At 42.8% G+C, this 17,043-nt stretch overlaps 3 protein-coding genes across 3 annotated transcripts; all 3 read left to right on the forward strand.

Annotated features, from left to right (window-relative positions):
- Positions 1-5,715: 5,715 nt before the first annotated feature.
- On the forward strand, positions 5,716-6,264 carry LOC308084215 (protein Abitram-like; the record flags this gene model as incomplete). Its single annotated transcript, XM_080426757.1, has 1 exon — positions 5,716-6,264. One exon carries the CDS (start codon positions 5,716-5,718, stop codon positions 6,262-6,264), a length of 549 nt encoding a protein of 182 aa, XP_080282883.1.
- Positions 6,265-6,792: 528 nt separating this feature from the next.
- Positions 6,793-7,460, forward strand: LOC308089352 (nudC domain-containing protein 3-like; the record flags this gene model as incomplete). Its single annotated transcript, XM_080434027.1, is given in 2 exon segments — positions 6,793-7,057; positions 7,060-7,460. Coding segments are annotated over 2 exon segments (666 nt in total).
- A 2,475-nt stretch (positions 7,461-9,935) lies between these two features.
- On the forward strand, positions 9,936-10,934 carry LOC308089359 (nudC domain-containing protein 3-like; the record flags this gene model as incomplete). Its single annotated transcript, XM_080434038.1, has 1 exon — positions 9,936-10,934. The coding sequence occupies one exon, from the start codon at positions 9,936-9,938 to the stop codon at positions 10,932-10,934; it is 999 nt and encodes a 332-aa protein (XP_080290164.1).
- Between the last annotated feature and the right edge of the window lie 6,109 nt (positions 10,935-17,043).

Raw genomic sequence — 17,043 nt, forward strand, 5'->3', positions numbered from 1 at the left:
ACTCATCCCTTGAGTCCAATACCATCGCACACACCTATATTCCTGTGGCTTCTCGTTTCTGGACCTCGGTTCTTCCAAGTTGGGTTGGCGTTCTCTTCAGTCAAAATGTGCTCTGTGGCTTAGGCCTATGTAGGAAGAACTTGAACAATATTCAATATTATTTGGAAGGCCACCCGACAAGCCCTTTTGGGTTTGGTTTTTTTTGTTGCCTTTCCGGCACATCATGTTTTCATTTTGATTTCCGTTTCTTTCCATTAAAATGTAGTGTTGTCTCCGCCAGGCCGAAAGGCATGGCGAGAGAGTATGTTTTGCCCCCTGTCCGTCCGTCCGTCCGTCCGTCCGTGTGTCTGTCCGTGTGTCCGTCCGTCCGTGTGTCCGTCATTCTGTCTGTGGACAGCTAATCTCCGGCACCGTTGGCTTGCTCGCAGTGAAACTGTGCACACACACTCCCTGGATGCCACAGCAGAACCTCTGCCCCAAATGTTTCACATGGGCCTTTTATAGCGCCACCAGGAGGCCGATTTGTGCAAAACATATTTTTTGACAGTACTCCTACAGATTTTGTCCAAAAATCCCGTAAATCGGTACACAGTATCTCTATAGTCATTAAACGAAACGGGTCTTTTAGATTTTTCATATACCATCCTGATTGGCTAAAAATGGCTTCCAAAGTTTGCAGGAGTGCTCCGTTTTGAACAAAATGCCTCAAATCATGAACACAGCATGCAATTTCCTTGAAATTTTGCATGCATATTCCCACTATGCCAAGGAAGAAATGCCACTTGAAAATGTTCAAATCAGCCTCATGGTGGCGCTATAACAGGCCCATTCGTGTTTTTACCTATAACTGCACCGATCTGTGTAAAACATTGTAAGCGCACTCCCTAGAGGTCAAGGAAAAACCCTTGCCCTGCATTTTTCACATCTGCCTTTTAGAGCGCCACCAGGAGGCCGACTTATGTAAAACACATTTTTGTATATTACTCCTTCCGATTTGATCCAAATTTCACGCAAATCGGTACACATGATCTCTATAGTCATGTGATCAAGACGGATGTGTTTGATTTTTCACATTCCATCCTGATTGGCTAAGATTGACATCTAAAGTTTGCAGTAGTGGCTTGTTTTGAACAAAATGCCGCAAATCATGAATGCAGCATCCGATTGCGGTCAAACTTTGCACGCACATTCACACTATGTTGAGGAGCAAATGCCACCCTTTTAACATTGGCCTGTTATAGCGCCACCAGCAGGTCTAATTTAGCAAAAACTAACAAAATGCCTCAAATCATGAATGCAGTGTCCGATTGTCGTGCAAGGCCTAAGAAGAAATGGCACCCTTTTCACATTGCCCTATTATAGCGCCACCAGGAGGCCACAATAACCTACCTGACCTGGCGGAGACCTGTGCTCCGAGGAGCACTTTTTCTAGTTCTATTTCTTTCCATTTTGTTTAATACATACGTTTTAAATGTATGTGCAAATAAACTAAACTAAACTGAACTAATTCCACGTAGCCGTGGAATACTGCCCAGGAAAGTAAGAGGTAGCCCTGGGATTTCCTGTCAGTAGGCCTATAGGGAAGGAGTTGTTTTAATGTGCAACAGCATGCGAGATTCGAGATTTTATGTATCGCTTCCTCAATGCTGTAGTAGCAAGACATAATAGAAAAACAAGAGAAAATTGCAATAAATTCTGCAAATGGCATCAGCTTCCATTTCAAGGCCCCTTTTCATTGCTGCTGTCTGTCTATCTGATCCCTCGGGAACATCCTGTCAGCCAGCCCTTCTAAAAAGCTCTGTTATGGCATATTTCTACAGAGCTCTGTTTAGCATGGCTTACAGTATTCCTACAGAGCTCTGTTCAGCATAGCATATTTCTCCAAAGTGTGAGGAGGTAAGTCTATAAGATCTCCTGAGCCATTAAGATGATGTCAGTCTGTAAGAACGTTGCCACATATAGCTCGCCGTTCTATTTTTGTGAGTCATTTCCCAGGTGACCTCAAGAGCCTTTAACCCATTCAATCCGGGAAAGCGTCTGTGTCATTTTAGATTTGAGCGTTGGCTAATCAAAAATAGCAGATATACAACTTCATGTATATATACATATACAGTATCTATACTACATGTATATACTACTATACAAACCAGTCAGTTTCAGATGGGCACAAAAGAGGCATGCCCATATATGGGCATATACTGATGACATCATGGATCTCCATATATGGACATAAAGGGACAAGGACTGACAGATACAGAGAACTCCATATATGGGCATATCACCATGCCCATATTTGGGCATATACTGATGACATCAGGGATCTCCATATATGGACATAAAAGGACAAGGACTGAAATATACAGAGATCTCCATATTTGGGCATACAATGGACAAGGACTGACTGATACAGAGATCTCCCTATATGGGCATAAAGGGGACGAGGACTGACAGATACATATATCTCCTATTATGCTGACTCAGCAGGTAGAGCATTAGGTGCCATATTAAGTAAAGTGAAATTGTGCCCTGATTTAGGTTTTGCTACATTTACCAAGCTTTTTGACTCTATGGTTTCTTCCATTTTATTTTATGCAGCAGGTGTATGGGGCTTTGAGGAGGCCACCGAATGTAAAAATATTCAGAGTAGAGCTTTAAGGTGTTTTCTCGGGGTGCACAAGTATACACTAAGTTGGCCATTGAAGGTGACACAGGTTGGGAAAGCTGCCTCACAAGGCAGAGATGTGAAATTATTAGACTGTGGAACTGCCTCACCCAACTGCCAGAAGAGAGGCTTACGAAAAGTATATTTAATTGGAATAAAAGATGTAATCATCCATGGATAAGAGAGGTCTCTTCAATATTTTCCCTTTCTGATTTAAATGCATATTTTATGAACAACCTTCATTGTAACATAAATACGGTCAAACACAAATTATCAATGTTACATCAGGAGCAATGGAGGGTGGACATTTGGAAAAAAGCAAAGTTAAGAAATTATGTTCAATATAAAGAGAATTATATCACTGAACCTTATGTTGCTTTCAATCTAAAGAGAGGACAGAGGTCTCTCTGTGCCCAGTTAAGATCTGGTGCATTACCTCTGGCAGTTGAGGTGGGTAGATATACTGGCATTCCTGAGGAGCAGCGATTGTGTGTTCTTTGTGACCTGGGAGTTGTGGAGGATGAGGTTAATTTTGTTTTTCACTGTCCACTGTACAATGATGTACGAAACTCTTTATTTGAAAAAATGCAGGATAAGAATCCAGATTTGTTTTGGATGTCTGAATGTTATATGTTAAGTTGGCTATTCAATAAGGAAGTTTTTGTTTGAGGAAAATTCATAGAGAAAGCATGGCAGTTGAGGTGGAGGACGATGTACCCGTAACCCACAGCTTGGACAATCAAAATGGTTATGTATTCTGTTTGTGGTGTATCTTGGTGTATGTACATTGTGTGAGTGTCTTATAAGCCTGTGCGGGCTGGGCATCATGTGGTGCAGGACACTATAATAAAAATCTATCTATCTATCTATCTATCTATGGGCATAAAAGAGTTGATGTTGAATAATTTAGATTTTTTTAATTCTGGGGTCCCTGGCACAAAACATTTTCAGATGGGGGTCCGCGGCCAAATATCCTTGGCACTAAAAAGTTTGAGAACTATTGATTCAGAAGGCATTTGTAGAATCGGCCTCAGGCGTTAATGGGTTTAAGTACAGCTGTTGAAGTTCAATACAAATAAGCATGCATGCAGATGGTTATAGTCAGTCTGCAGCCAGTCAGTTGTAGATCTGGACGAGGTGCAGGATCATGGTGGGCAGCGCTGTTGCTTTCTGGTATCCATGGGCTGTTGGTTTGACAAGGGACTGGCTGCCAGATTGAACTTCACCAAGAGCAGAGTGCACTGGTGCATTGGTTCTCAAACTTTGTCGTGCAAAGGACCCGAATTAATATGCATTTGGCCGCGGACACCCATCTGAAAAGTTTTTGTGCCAAGTAGGGACCCCCAGAAGAGAAGATTTATGTTAAAAACGTATCAAAATGAATTATTCAAAATGTATGGCTATTTTTTAATAGCCAACGTATAAACGGATAAAGTGGTTAAAATGATCGTTATGCTATATTAGCTACTTTAGCTGGGGACCCCTGGAACCCCCCCAAGGACCGAGAACCACCGCACTAGTGCAGTGGTTCTCAAACGCTTTAATTTCAAGCTCCCCATAACTCCCGTAAAGGAACGGCCTGACCGATTGGACTTCAAACTCGGCACATGACCCGACCGATATGCCCATATAGGCATAAATGGAGATCCGGTTGTCCGGAACCGCTGATCCAACCAAGATGCCTATATATGGGTATGCCCATATATGGGCATATAGCCTATACTGATGACATTGGGGAACTCCAAATGTGGGCATAAAAGGGACAAGAACAGGAAGATACAGATATCTCCATTGTACTGTCTTCAATATAAGTGTTAAATATCTTGACAGTCAGATAAACTCCTCCTTGACATTAAGACTCTGAAGACAGTTGTTCCATATCCACAGGTTTAATAACGTTCAAGGAAGGTGAAACTGAAACATACAAATATGCATAGTCAAAATTAACAATATGTCAAAAATACTCATCTACAATCTTCCATAAACATGTTAACAATAAGTACATACCCACGATGCTATCAAACAGCTAAGATGTAGGTAGATGTTGCTGGATTATGATAGATGAAATACACAGCCTCTCTGTGCTCAGCCATGTGCTAAACTGACTTTACTTCCTGGTTACAGGTGATCACATGACATGCTACAGGCCACATGACTACTGATACATTCTGCTCGTAAAGTGACCACACCCAATTACAGAACATACAGAATTGCTTTAACCAAAACACTCTATAAAATATAAACTTGCAACTTAAAATGTTGTAACTAAACATCCATATATGGGCATAAAAGGGGCACTCATTCCCGAGTAGTCCGGTGCCCAACGGGCAGCTTTCTAATCCTTTTATAAATTCAAGAAATCTGCACGTCCGTGTGTGAGAATGTGCGTCTGTGCATCTCAAGAACCGACTGACCATTGATTTACTCAGCGAGAGAGTACAGTGAAGTCGGTCAGATAGGTGGTTGTCCAGTATTATGGGCCTGTATATCCCTTATGTCATCATACACTGATGGCATATATAGTGATGACATAAGGAATCTCCATATATGGGCATATACTGATGACATAAGGGATCTCCATATATGGGTATAAAAGGGACAAGGACAGACAGATACAGAGATCTCCATATATGGGCATAAAAGGGACAGACAGACAGACAGACAGACAGACAGACAGACAGACAGACAGACAGACAGACAGACAGACAGACAGACAGACAGAGAGACAGCTCAATATATGGGCATTAAAAGGGACACAGACAGACACGTACAACAGATACAACGGGTACAGAGGGTATATCAATGGGTACAACACGTCAAATATTGCATAACCAGATGGGGCATGCGTTCCTAAAGTGCATGGTCCCCTTATAGGCCGTCTATAAATTACGCAAATCTCTGCATGCGTGCATGTGAGTATACGAAGTGTGTCCTTCGCTTCCCTGATTGGCCAACCTGACTCGTCGGCTTCACCGATTGGCTGAGCATTGCATCACTTAGCCAATATAGGTGACTTATTTTTGTTATTACCATATAGAGATATATATTAATCAATGGACGATAGAGAGCAGAAAGGCCCTGAGGAGAAGGCACCTTCAGTTATCGAGCGGTATTACACACGCTGGTACAGAGCAGACATGAAAGGCAATCCCTGTGAGGACCACTGCATCCTGCAGCATGCAAACAGAATATGTGTGGTGTCACTAGCAGAGACCCATCCCCTCCTTCAGAACGGACGCACCATCAGAACAATCAACTATCAGATCAGTGACGGCTGCAGTCGCCTGAACAACAGAGTGTCCGGGAAGTCCAAACGGGGGGGACAGTTTGTGACAGATTTCGCTCCTCTGTGTAGGATAACGTGCGCGGATAACACAGAGTACACTGTGTTCAGCTGCATCCGGGGCCGTCTGCTCGAGGTCAACGAGAGTATTCTCGCGAGACCTGCTTTGCTGCTGGAAAAGCCGTCCACCGAGGGATACATAGCCGTCATACTGCCCAAGCTGGAGGAGAGCAAGAGCATCACGGAGAGCCTGCTGAGCAGAGAGGAGTTTGAAAAGGTCGTCTCCAAAAGGGGCATCATCCAAACAGAACCCTGCTGACATCTCCCTCTCTGTTGGAGAAGGCAATGCACTGTGCCTCTAAAGTCTGATATATGTCTGTCTGTGGGTCCGCGGAGGACACACTGATTCTTTTTATGTGGGGGGGGGGGGTGACCCACACTCTCCACGGATCAACCGGTCTACCAGTCTACAAGTCTACCCTTTCTCTGAGTACTTCTTACAATTAGATTAACTTTGCAATGGCATCACCACTGGAAATGACTGAAATGTACGACAATGCCTTGTTTGGCATCTTGCAGAATGTGGGAAACGTAAAAGACTTTCTACAGATCTACTTCGGGTTCCTGTATCGCAAGACAGACTTCTACCGTCTGTCGTTAAGTCCCCACGACCGAGTGGGGTTCCGTCCTGGTGTGGCAGAGAAGATGGTCCTGAAGACATTAAAGTTATTTGAATGAATGGCGGAGCAGGACAGAGGTAGGAAAACCACCAGAGCTGTTCCTCCGGCAGCAGTAAAACAACTTGAGGTACATGTATGCGCACAGCAGCAAGAGGCATTGGAACAGAATGCCATGGATGTCCAGACAGAATGCCATGGACTTCAGCGGTGGTCCCGACCAGCCATCCCAGGGAGAACAGAAAAACGCAACCAAGGCTAACCCAACGGAGGCGAGTCAGGAGCAGTTTCAGTCCAACCCAGACAGTTACAACGGTGCCGTGAGGGACAAGTACAGCTGGTCTCAAGACTATGCAGATGTGACCGTTAAAGTAAATGTCCCTCAAACCGTCATCAAGGGCTCACAGGTGGTGGCCAGCCTGAAGAGCAACAGTGTGCGTGTCTGAGGGATGGAGCACAAGAGAAAGTAATGATGGAGGGAGAGCTAACACACAAGATTAACACAGAAGACTCAACATGGAGCCTTGAACCTGGACACTGCGTTGTTCTGTCTCTCAATAAGTGTGGAGAGATCTGGTGGAACGCAGTGCTGAAAGGAGAACCGGAAATTGATATCAACAAGATTAAATGCGAGCGCCCCCTGGACACAATTGTCGATCCAGAGGAGCGCGCTACGCTGGCTAAGCTTCAATTTGACAACCATCAGAAGATGCAGGGCAAGCCACAGAGCCACGAGATGAACGTGCATGAGATGCTGAAGAAGGGCTGGGATGCTGAAGGTTCACCCTACAAAGGGCAGCAGTTTGACCCCTCCATGTTTAACATCCAAAGACAATGATACAAAGACAATGCTTTAGCTCAGAGGCTGTCAAAGGCTGCGGCCCCCACAGGGGAAGGAAAGGAGAAAAATAAACAAACAACAACAAAAAACATTAACATTTAAAACATAAAAGAAAAACACATTAATCATCTCGATAAGGCGAGCACACTAACATTTATTTCTGCACTATTTGTTTTATTATTTTATGAATTTCTGCTGTCTTTAACTAGGAGAATCATAATTTTGTTTTATTCTAACGCTGCTTGCAGATGGAAAACAAATGACAAATAAAGCAATCTTGAATTTAACATTCGACCCACCTTTTTGGCAGTATCATTTGTATTTTAGATATGATATTTAACTTTTAATCGCCAATGGGAAAATGCCATAGCTACAGTGGAGCAAGATGAAATCATAAAAATGTTGACACATCTTCGTAAAGTCTACACACCAGGATGACCCTATGGATATGGCGGATTCCCATTAGTCCAACATCCCAATAGTCCGAAACGTTATTGGTTAGTATGAGGTTGCATCATCAAATGTTCACCCAATTACGCTGATTGCTAAAATGCAATTATCTAAGCTGTGCAAATTATTAATTTTGTGTTAAGATCATTTGAACAGACCCATGTTCCTGCACACTGTAACTGCCCCACTAATTAACTGCACCTGCCATTTTAATGTACTACATATGCCCAAATATGGGCGCATATGGAGGCCGTACAGCCGATTGACCTCAAACTTGGCGTGCAACACGGAACTACATATATATATGGGCATATAAGGCACACAGTGCACCTCAACCACATGCGCAAATCGGCATTGTTAGGCAACCGTTTCTGTTATGTCTGACATCAGTATGAGTGCATGTTACATTGGTTAATGGGAAGACCATTAGCCGGCCAGTGGACCATGTCATCACACTCATGTAACTATGACTCAGCCAGCCATAACCATAAGGAGTTCCCAATGCAGCTACGCCCAAATATGGAGTGTGTTGTCTAACCTCAATGTGTCGTCTAACAAATCAGTCAGCTCCATATATGGGCACAAATGGGGGCATGCCCATATATTGGCATATACTGATGACATCAGGGATCTCCATATATGGGCATAAAAGGGACAGGTTCTGACAGGTACAGAGATCTCCATATACGGTAGGATCGGCGGCGCGACGTACGTGTGAGGGCCGAACTTCTAGTAGGATATTAGGTAATTCTATTAAAGGCTCAATACGTCAATACATCATTATGTCATCAACGACTGACTTCACAGGCTGGCATGGATGGAGTTAAGTCCAAGATCTAAGAAGAGCCATGTCGTTCACATGTGGATCATTTGACCATTTTGATAACAAAGGTCAGACAAATTAGTTTGTGTTCAGTTTAATTTACCATTAACCATTTGAGTTGTTTTTATGTACTTTAGTTTTCTTATAGCTGAGGTCTGCTATTCTCTGCTACTGGACTACATTTTGATGATCAGTCTTCTCTTTAAGTGTCCCTTATTTCTTTTAATCTTTGTCTCTCTCCTTTTCTGTCTCTAATCTCTAAGAACATTGGGAGCCTGATGTTGAAAAGACATTTTATCAGTGTAATGAGAAGCGAAGCTGTCCTCTTATTCACCCTCTGCCCCTTTCCCTCTTCATCTTTCCCTTCCTCTCTCCTAGCTGCCTTATGCAATTTCAGTTGTTTTGTGGGTACATTGCACAGCAGGTATGGTGTGTATTCCGGACTTGCATCGTTCCCAACTTGCATGGCACCCGAGGTGGCCGGTTTGCCCAAATATGAAGACTGATGACATTGGTTTCACCCTAAAATTATGTTTCGCCCCCAAAAGAAGAGATGACTTCCAGATTAACGTCAGTGACTTTGATCTTGCCATATATGGAGTTTTGCTAGGGTCTACTCTATATGGTTGGTAAGGCAAAAGAGCTGGTTGCTATGATATAACTATCAGTTGACAGGGCCTAATAGGCGGTAGCTATGGCAAAACAGGTGGTTGCTATAGTAAAACCATGGTTGCTAGGGTGAAACACGCTAGTGTGTAATAAGCGGTGTAATAGGTGGTTACTATGGTAAGATCATGGTTCATAGGGTCTAATAGGTGATGTCTACAGTCTAACAATCTGTTGCTATGGTAAAACATGGTTGCTAGGGTAATATTTCAAAACCACTACACAATTGATTACTGTCATCTAGGTTTGTTTATAGGTCGTCAGGTCTGACATCATGTTTGTTTATATTAGGTCGCCAGGTCTGACATCACAGAATCCATGGGCACAGCTGACCTGGAACTCCATATTTGGGCATGGATGACTCATCGTGACATCATAATGACAAACACTGTCAATCGGTATAAAAGCTCCACGTAGTGACCCACACTCTCCACAGATCAACCAGTCTACCAGTCTGCCAGTCTACCCTTTCTCTGAGTACTTTCTACAATTAGATTAATTTTGCAATGGCATCGCCACTGGAAATGACCGAAATGTACGACAACGCCTTGTTTGGGATCTTACAGAATGTGGGAAACGTAGAAGACTTTCTACAGATCTACTTCGGGTTCCTGTATCGCAAGACGGACTTCTACCGCCTGACGTTGAGTCCCAACGACCGAGTGGGGTTCCGCGCTGGTGTGGCAGAGAAGATGGTCCTGAAGACATTCAAGTTATTTGAAAGGATGGCGGAGCAGGACAGAGGTAGGAAAACCACCAGAGCTGCTCCTCCGGCAGCAGTAAAACAACTTGAGGTATGTGCACAGCAGCAAGAGGCATTGGAACAGAATGCCATGGATGTCCAGACAGAGACCGCCGGTGCCTGCGGCCCCCTGCTCACCGTCAGCGGTGGTCCCGACCAGCCATCCCAGGGAGAACAGACAACCGCAACCAAGGCTAACCCAACGGAGGCGAGTCAGGAGCAGTTTCAGTCCAACCCAGACAGTTACAACGGTGCCGTGAGGGACAAGTACAGCTGGTCTCAAGACTATGCAGATGTGACCGTTCAAGTAAATGTCCCTAAAACCGTCATCAAGGGCTCACAGGTGGTGGCCAGCCTGAAGAGCAACAGTGTGCGTGTCTGTTTGAGGGATGGAGCACAAGAGAAAGTAATGATGGAGGGAGAGCTAACACACAAGATTAACACAGAAGACTCAACGTGGAGCCTTGAACCTGGACGCTGCGTTGTGCTGTCTCTCAATAAGTGTGGGGAGATCTGGTGGAACGCAGTGCTGAAAGGAGAACCGGAAATTGATATCAACAAGATTAAATGCGAGCGCCCCCTGGACACAATTGTCGATCCAGAGGAGCGCGCTACGCTGGCTAAGCTTCAATTTGACAACCATCAGAAAATGCAGGGCAAGCCACAGAGCCACGAGATGAACGTGCATGAGATGCTGAAGAAGGGCTGGGATGCTGAAGGTTCACCCTACAAAGGGCAGCAGTTTGACCCCTCCATGTTTAACATCCAAGATACAAAGACAATGGTTTAGCTCAGAGGTTGTCAAAGGCTGCGGCCCCCACAGGGGAAGGAATTAATTGGAAGGAAAGGAGAAAAAGAAACAAACAACAACAACAAAAAACATTAACATTAAAAAACATTTAAAACATTTTAAAAAAAAAACATTAATCATCTCGATAAGGCGAGCGCACTAACTATTTCTGCACTATTTGTTTTATCATTTTATGAATTTCTGCTGTCTTTAACTAGGAGAATCATAATTTTGTTTTATTCTAACGCTGCTTGCAGATGGAAAACAAATGACAAATAAAGCAATCTTGAATTTATCATTCGACCCACCTTTTTGGCAGTATCATTTGTATTTTAGATATGATATTTTAATCTAACTTTAATTTAACTTTTAATCGCCAATGGGAAAATGCCATATAGCTACAGTGGAGCAAGATGAAATCATAAAAATGTTGACACATCTTCGTAAAGTCTACACACCAGGATGACCCTATGGATATGGCGGATGCCCATTAGTCCAACATCCCAATAGTCCGAAACATTTTTGGTTAGTATGAGGTTAAATCATCAAATGTTCACCCAATTACGCTGATTGCTAAAATGCAATTATCTAAGCTGTGCAAATTATTAATTTTGTGTTAAGATCATTTGAACAGACCCATGTTCCTGCACACTGTAACTGCCCCACTAATTAACTGCACCTGCCATTTTAATGTACTACATATGTCCAAATATGGGCGCATATGGAGGCCGTACAGCCGATTGACCTCAAACTTGGCGCGCAACACAGAACTCCATATATGGGCATATAAGGCACACAGTGCACCTCAACCACATGCGCAAATCGGCATTGTTAGGCAACCGTTTCTTTTATGTCTGACATCAGTATGAGTGCATGTTACATTGGTTAATGGGAAGACCATTAGCCGGCCAGTGGACCATGTCATCACACTCATGTAACTATGACTCAGCCAGCCATAACCATAAGGAGTTCCCAATGCAGCTACGCCCAAATATGGAGTGTGTTGTCTAACCTCAATGTGTCGTCTAACAAATCAGTCAGCTCCATATATGGGCACAAATGGGGGCATGCCCATATATCGGCATATACTGATGACATCAGGGATCTCCATATATGGGCATAAAAGGGACAGGTTCTGACAGGTACAGAGATCTCCATATACGGTAGGATCGGCGGCGCGACGTACGTGTGAGGGCCGAACTTCTAGTAGGATAAAATTAGGTAATTCTATTAAAGGCTCAATACGTCAATACATCATTATGTCATCAACGACTGACTTCACAGGCTGGCATGGATGGTGTTAAGTCCAAGATCTAAGAAGAGCCATGTCGTTCACATGTGGATCATTTGACCATTTTGATAACAAAGGTCAGACAAATTAGTTTGTGTTCAATTTAATTTACCATTAACCATTTGAGTTGTTTTTATGTACTTTAGTTTTCTTATAGCTGAGGTCTGCTATTCTCTGCTACTGGACTACATTGTGATGATCAGTCTTCTCTTTATGTGTCCCTTATTTCTTTTAATCTTTGTCTCTCTCCTTTTCTGTCTCTAATCTCTAAGAACATTGGGAGCCTGATGTCACAAAGACATTTTATCAGTGTAATGAGAAGCGAAGCTGTCCTCTTATTCACCCTCTGCCCCTTTCCCTCTTCATCTTTTCAGTGGATGAACTTTTGCATCTCATAGTAATTGCCTGACGCTCTGTGACGACGTATTTCTCTCCCATCAGCTATTCTTCTCTTTACTTTTTGTTTCGGCCAGACCGGGCCATGCGGCCACAGGCCGGAGACTATGTTTTTGCCCCTGTCCGTCCTTCCGTGTGTCTGTCCGTTTGTCTGAGAACAGCTGGACCGATCGGCGTGAAACTTATTTTTTAAACTTATTTTTTAATTACCGCCAGTTGGTGGCAAACATTTTTATATTTATTTTCTCCGCCGGAAGCCCATTTTGCACGAAATGCCACAAGCATCGCCGGACCATCGGAGAGACACTTTGCACGGACACTCCCAGTAGGCCAAGGAAGAACCTCCAACCAAAATATTTCAAATTGGCCTGTTATAGCACCACCATGATTTCTCATATTCCATTCCGATTGGCTACAATTGGCTTCCAAATTTGCGGGAGTGGCCTGTTATTCACAAAATGTCACAAATCATGAACTATGTGAAACTTTGCACGTACACTCACAGTAGGCCAAGGAGAAGCTCCACCCTAAATGTTTCACATCGCCGTCATGGTGGTGCTGCAACAGCCCACTTAACGTTTTGGCCAATAACTTGAACCGTAGGATTTACAATCTAAATGTTTTTTCCCCTGGGTTCCTTGGAATCCCTCTTCATACAGGCCCCGGTCATTTGTGCCAGATTACATTTTACACCCTTTTGCGTTTTCTTCAACTTTACTACTCCTAAAGATTTTCTCCAAAACTCACACAAATCCAAATGGGTACACATTTCTGGGGTCATGTATACGTCTGCTTTTTCTGATCCCATTCCTTGGCTATGACTGCCAAAGTTTGCAGGCCCTAGGTAGGCAACTCGGGCCGGTTTCTTTCCATCCATGTCTTCTCTTTCTATAAACCTTTTGTTTCTTATCTAAGCATGTCTCTCATTTCAAAATAATCTTTTATCACTATATTTTCAAGCTGTCAAATGATTATCAACGTCAAATGGCCAAGCAGGTCAGAGTTCTGCATGTTGGAAAACGTTTGGGGCACGAAACCAATTACCTTTTGGTTACTGGATGGTGTGGTGTCTGTGTGTCTGTAAGGGCTTTACAGCAGGTCACCAAGCCATCATGTTGTTCTGTTCAATTTGATTTGTTACAACATGGACTCTGTTATGCTTATAAAACAAAAGCAAAAACAATCCAACTCACTGACAGGTCATCTGACATTGTCAAGGTTCAAGGTTTGAGGTTTTTGTCACACAATGTCCATACAATACCGTTGATAGCAGCATTATAGGTAACATTTTTGGACTTAAAGCTTCCTTAACAGTCTGCATTCTGTCTCCACTGTGTGGTGATTTATTATCATGATGCAGTGGATTACAGAAGCAGCTATTCAACTAATTTCATAAAATGTGTACCTTTTTACATTTTGGCAATTTAACTGATGTTGTCAGCCACTGTGAATAAGGAGGTAGGAGGGTCAGTGTCTTGCTCGAGGACACTTCCACAAGATGCACTGAGTGTTCAACAGTCTACCCATTTTGAAACAACTACTCTTGGCATTACAGAGAACATGATTCACCATTATCTGATGCAGTACATGTTATATCAACTCCCAGCTATTCCTCACTCTCTCCCTTCATTTTTCTAATATACAAGGTAGGCTACATGTTGTGCTTGCATGCACATGTACGCACACATGTATGTGTGTGCACACACACACACACACACACACACACACACACACACACACACACACACACACACACACACACACACACACACACTTATTAATGCCAACAAAATATTGCAAAAGGGAAATGCATTCCACCAAAAGTCACTTGATTTTCAGTCAGGAACACTCATGTCATAAATAGATTGAACTATTTATTGCAACATATGGAATACATTTATACTTGCTTCTAGCTTCGTTGTGGTTTCCAAGCTAGTTGATGGCTCCGCTCTTAAGATGGTCCCTAATTTTAGCTAAGCAGCATACTAAACTAAATCAGGGAATGCTACTTTATAGTATTAATACATTTATAAGTAGTCTAATCTAATCTGGTGGTAATATCTGCTAGTGGCGAAGGTGAGTCTGTGCTCATGTTAGTTTTTTAGATAACTTGTATTGTTGGGTTAATATTTTTTTTTACTGAAGACATTTAAGTGTTTTGTAGATTTGAGCACCTTTCTGTTAGTGGCTATAATGTAGTGTTGGAGGCACATCCCACTGGCAGTGCATAAAGACACCAGCCTATAATCATTGATGATAGTATGATATATGTTTATAGCAGACATCAGAGAGGGTGAGAAAGCTATTTCATTACCTAATTGATCTACCATTTGCCAACTTTAGTCAGCACTCAACACATGCAAGCAGTTAGTATCGTAATGTGTTCCTTTGTGTTATCGATTCACTGTGCTTGGTTTCCAGAGTCGTTTAACTCTGAAAACCAAGCCGAAGCATGTTCAATTAGACTCATCAAATGTATATGGAAGGGATGTAAATTAAGCTGCAGACATGTTGGACAGGCAGACCTTGTCAGCACAAGTAATGATTAGTATGAACCACATGGCAGTGAAGAGGTTACCAAGTAATCAAATAATTATATATCAACTACATGGAACAGTTCGAGTGAAGCGGGTATCTATGGAGGGGAACATCGCTGTAGAAAAGTCAACCTTTCTGAGGGTTTCCAGTCAGAACACCATGACTGGCAGTTAATTGGTCCCTGAACATGTGGGCAGAAAGTGGCGGAGCATCGACGGTGGTGGTAGCACAAAGCAAACAGTCAGTATAACCTTTTCCAGGTGATGTGCATGAGCCCTTACAATGACAGGTACATGTATTTCCCTAAACATGTTTGATTCGGGATGTGTCAACTCAACAGCGTGGTATACCAGTCCAGGACTGACACGCCATCCTTGTGAAGGTGTTTGGACACCAGGTGGAGCTGGAGGGCATTATCTGCCACAAAAATTATATTTGTTTGTTTTGATGTTTGATTATATACTTGTTTTTTGTTACTGTGAGTAGATACATGTTTATATGAAGTAGTTTAGGAATTCACAGCGTGGCTCTGGAGGAGTCTAGCCATCTATAAGAGAGTCTGTGTGGGTGTCTGTGTGTCCAGAAATAATCTTGTAAAGCACTGGACCGATCAGCCCCAAACGTATTTATTTATTGAGAAAAGTGTCTTATTGAGGTTATAATTTCCAGAGTCTGGGGAATTGACCCCCATCTGAAAATATTTTTTGCCAGGGACCCCCAGAAGAGAAGATGTGTGTTAAAAGAATTCAAAATGATCCAATAAAGTTATTCAAACACTTTCAAGATTTGCCAAAAATGTTCAAAAATAGCAGATATACAAGCTCGCAGAGCGGCACAAAATAAATGTAAACAGTAGCCTACGTGGTAGAGTAAGACATTAAGGCTAAAAGCATAACACGAAAAAGTCCTGGTTTCCCATGTTGATCCCATGATCCCATGATTACATTTTTTGCAGCGTTACACTGATTTCTATACGTCTAGTCCCATCATCATTAGTAGCAGTAGCAAGGGCCATTAGTAGTGATGTAGACCGGCTACACAAACATCTACCCCAGATTCATTGTAAAGATCTGCACATGCGTCCATAGGAAAACGGACACGTCATACACTGCAATCAATACTTATTTCGTTTGAAATTGCTTCCAAACACAGACAGACAGACAGACAGACAGACAGACAGACAGACAGACAGACAGACAGACAGACAGAGTAAAAGGGCTAGTAAAAAGTGTTGGCATCAAAATATACTTACCAAGAGTAAAAGTACTGATTATGCAGAATGTCCAATTTCACACACGTTTTCAAAATGTATACAAATCTTTTGAAAATAGCCGATCTAAGCTCACAACGTGTTGTGGTGTGACATGTTGTGAGCTTGTACATCTGCTATTTTCAAATAGCCAAAGAATAGGACTAAAGTGGTTAATGTATGTTTTTGTTTTGACAGACAGACAGACAGACAGACAGACAGACAGACAGACAGACAGACAGACAGACAGACAGACAGACAGACAGACACACACACACACACACACACACAGAGTTCATTCCCACCATGACAGGACCTTTGATAAAGTGACGGCGGCGAGGCACTTTCTTCAAACACAGTCTGTTTTCATTATACGGCTAATCTAAAATCAATCAAGCAAAACACAGAATTACTGCCTGCAACAAGGGACTGTACGTGCACAAGTGCATGTGGGCCTGTGTGTGGCCAAGCAGTGTGTGTGTGTGTGTGTGTGTATGTGTGTGTGTGTGTGTGTGTGTGTGTGTGTGTGTGTGTGTGTGTGTGTGTGTGTGTGTGTGTGTGTGTGTGTGTGTGTGTGTGTGTGTGTGTGTGTGTGTGTGTGTGTGTGTGTGTAGGCTACTAATGGATATTGCCCT

This window comes from Gymnoscopelus braueri (assembly GCF_963280865.1).
Source record: "Gymnoscopelus braueri genome assembly, chromosome: 1".
Taxonomy (NCBI): domain Eukaryota; kingdom Metazoa; phylum Chordata; class Actinopteri; order Myctophiformes; family Myctophidae; genus Gymnoscopelus; species Gymnoscopelus braueri.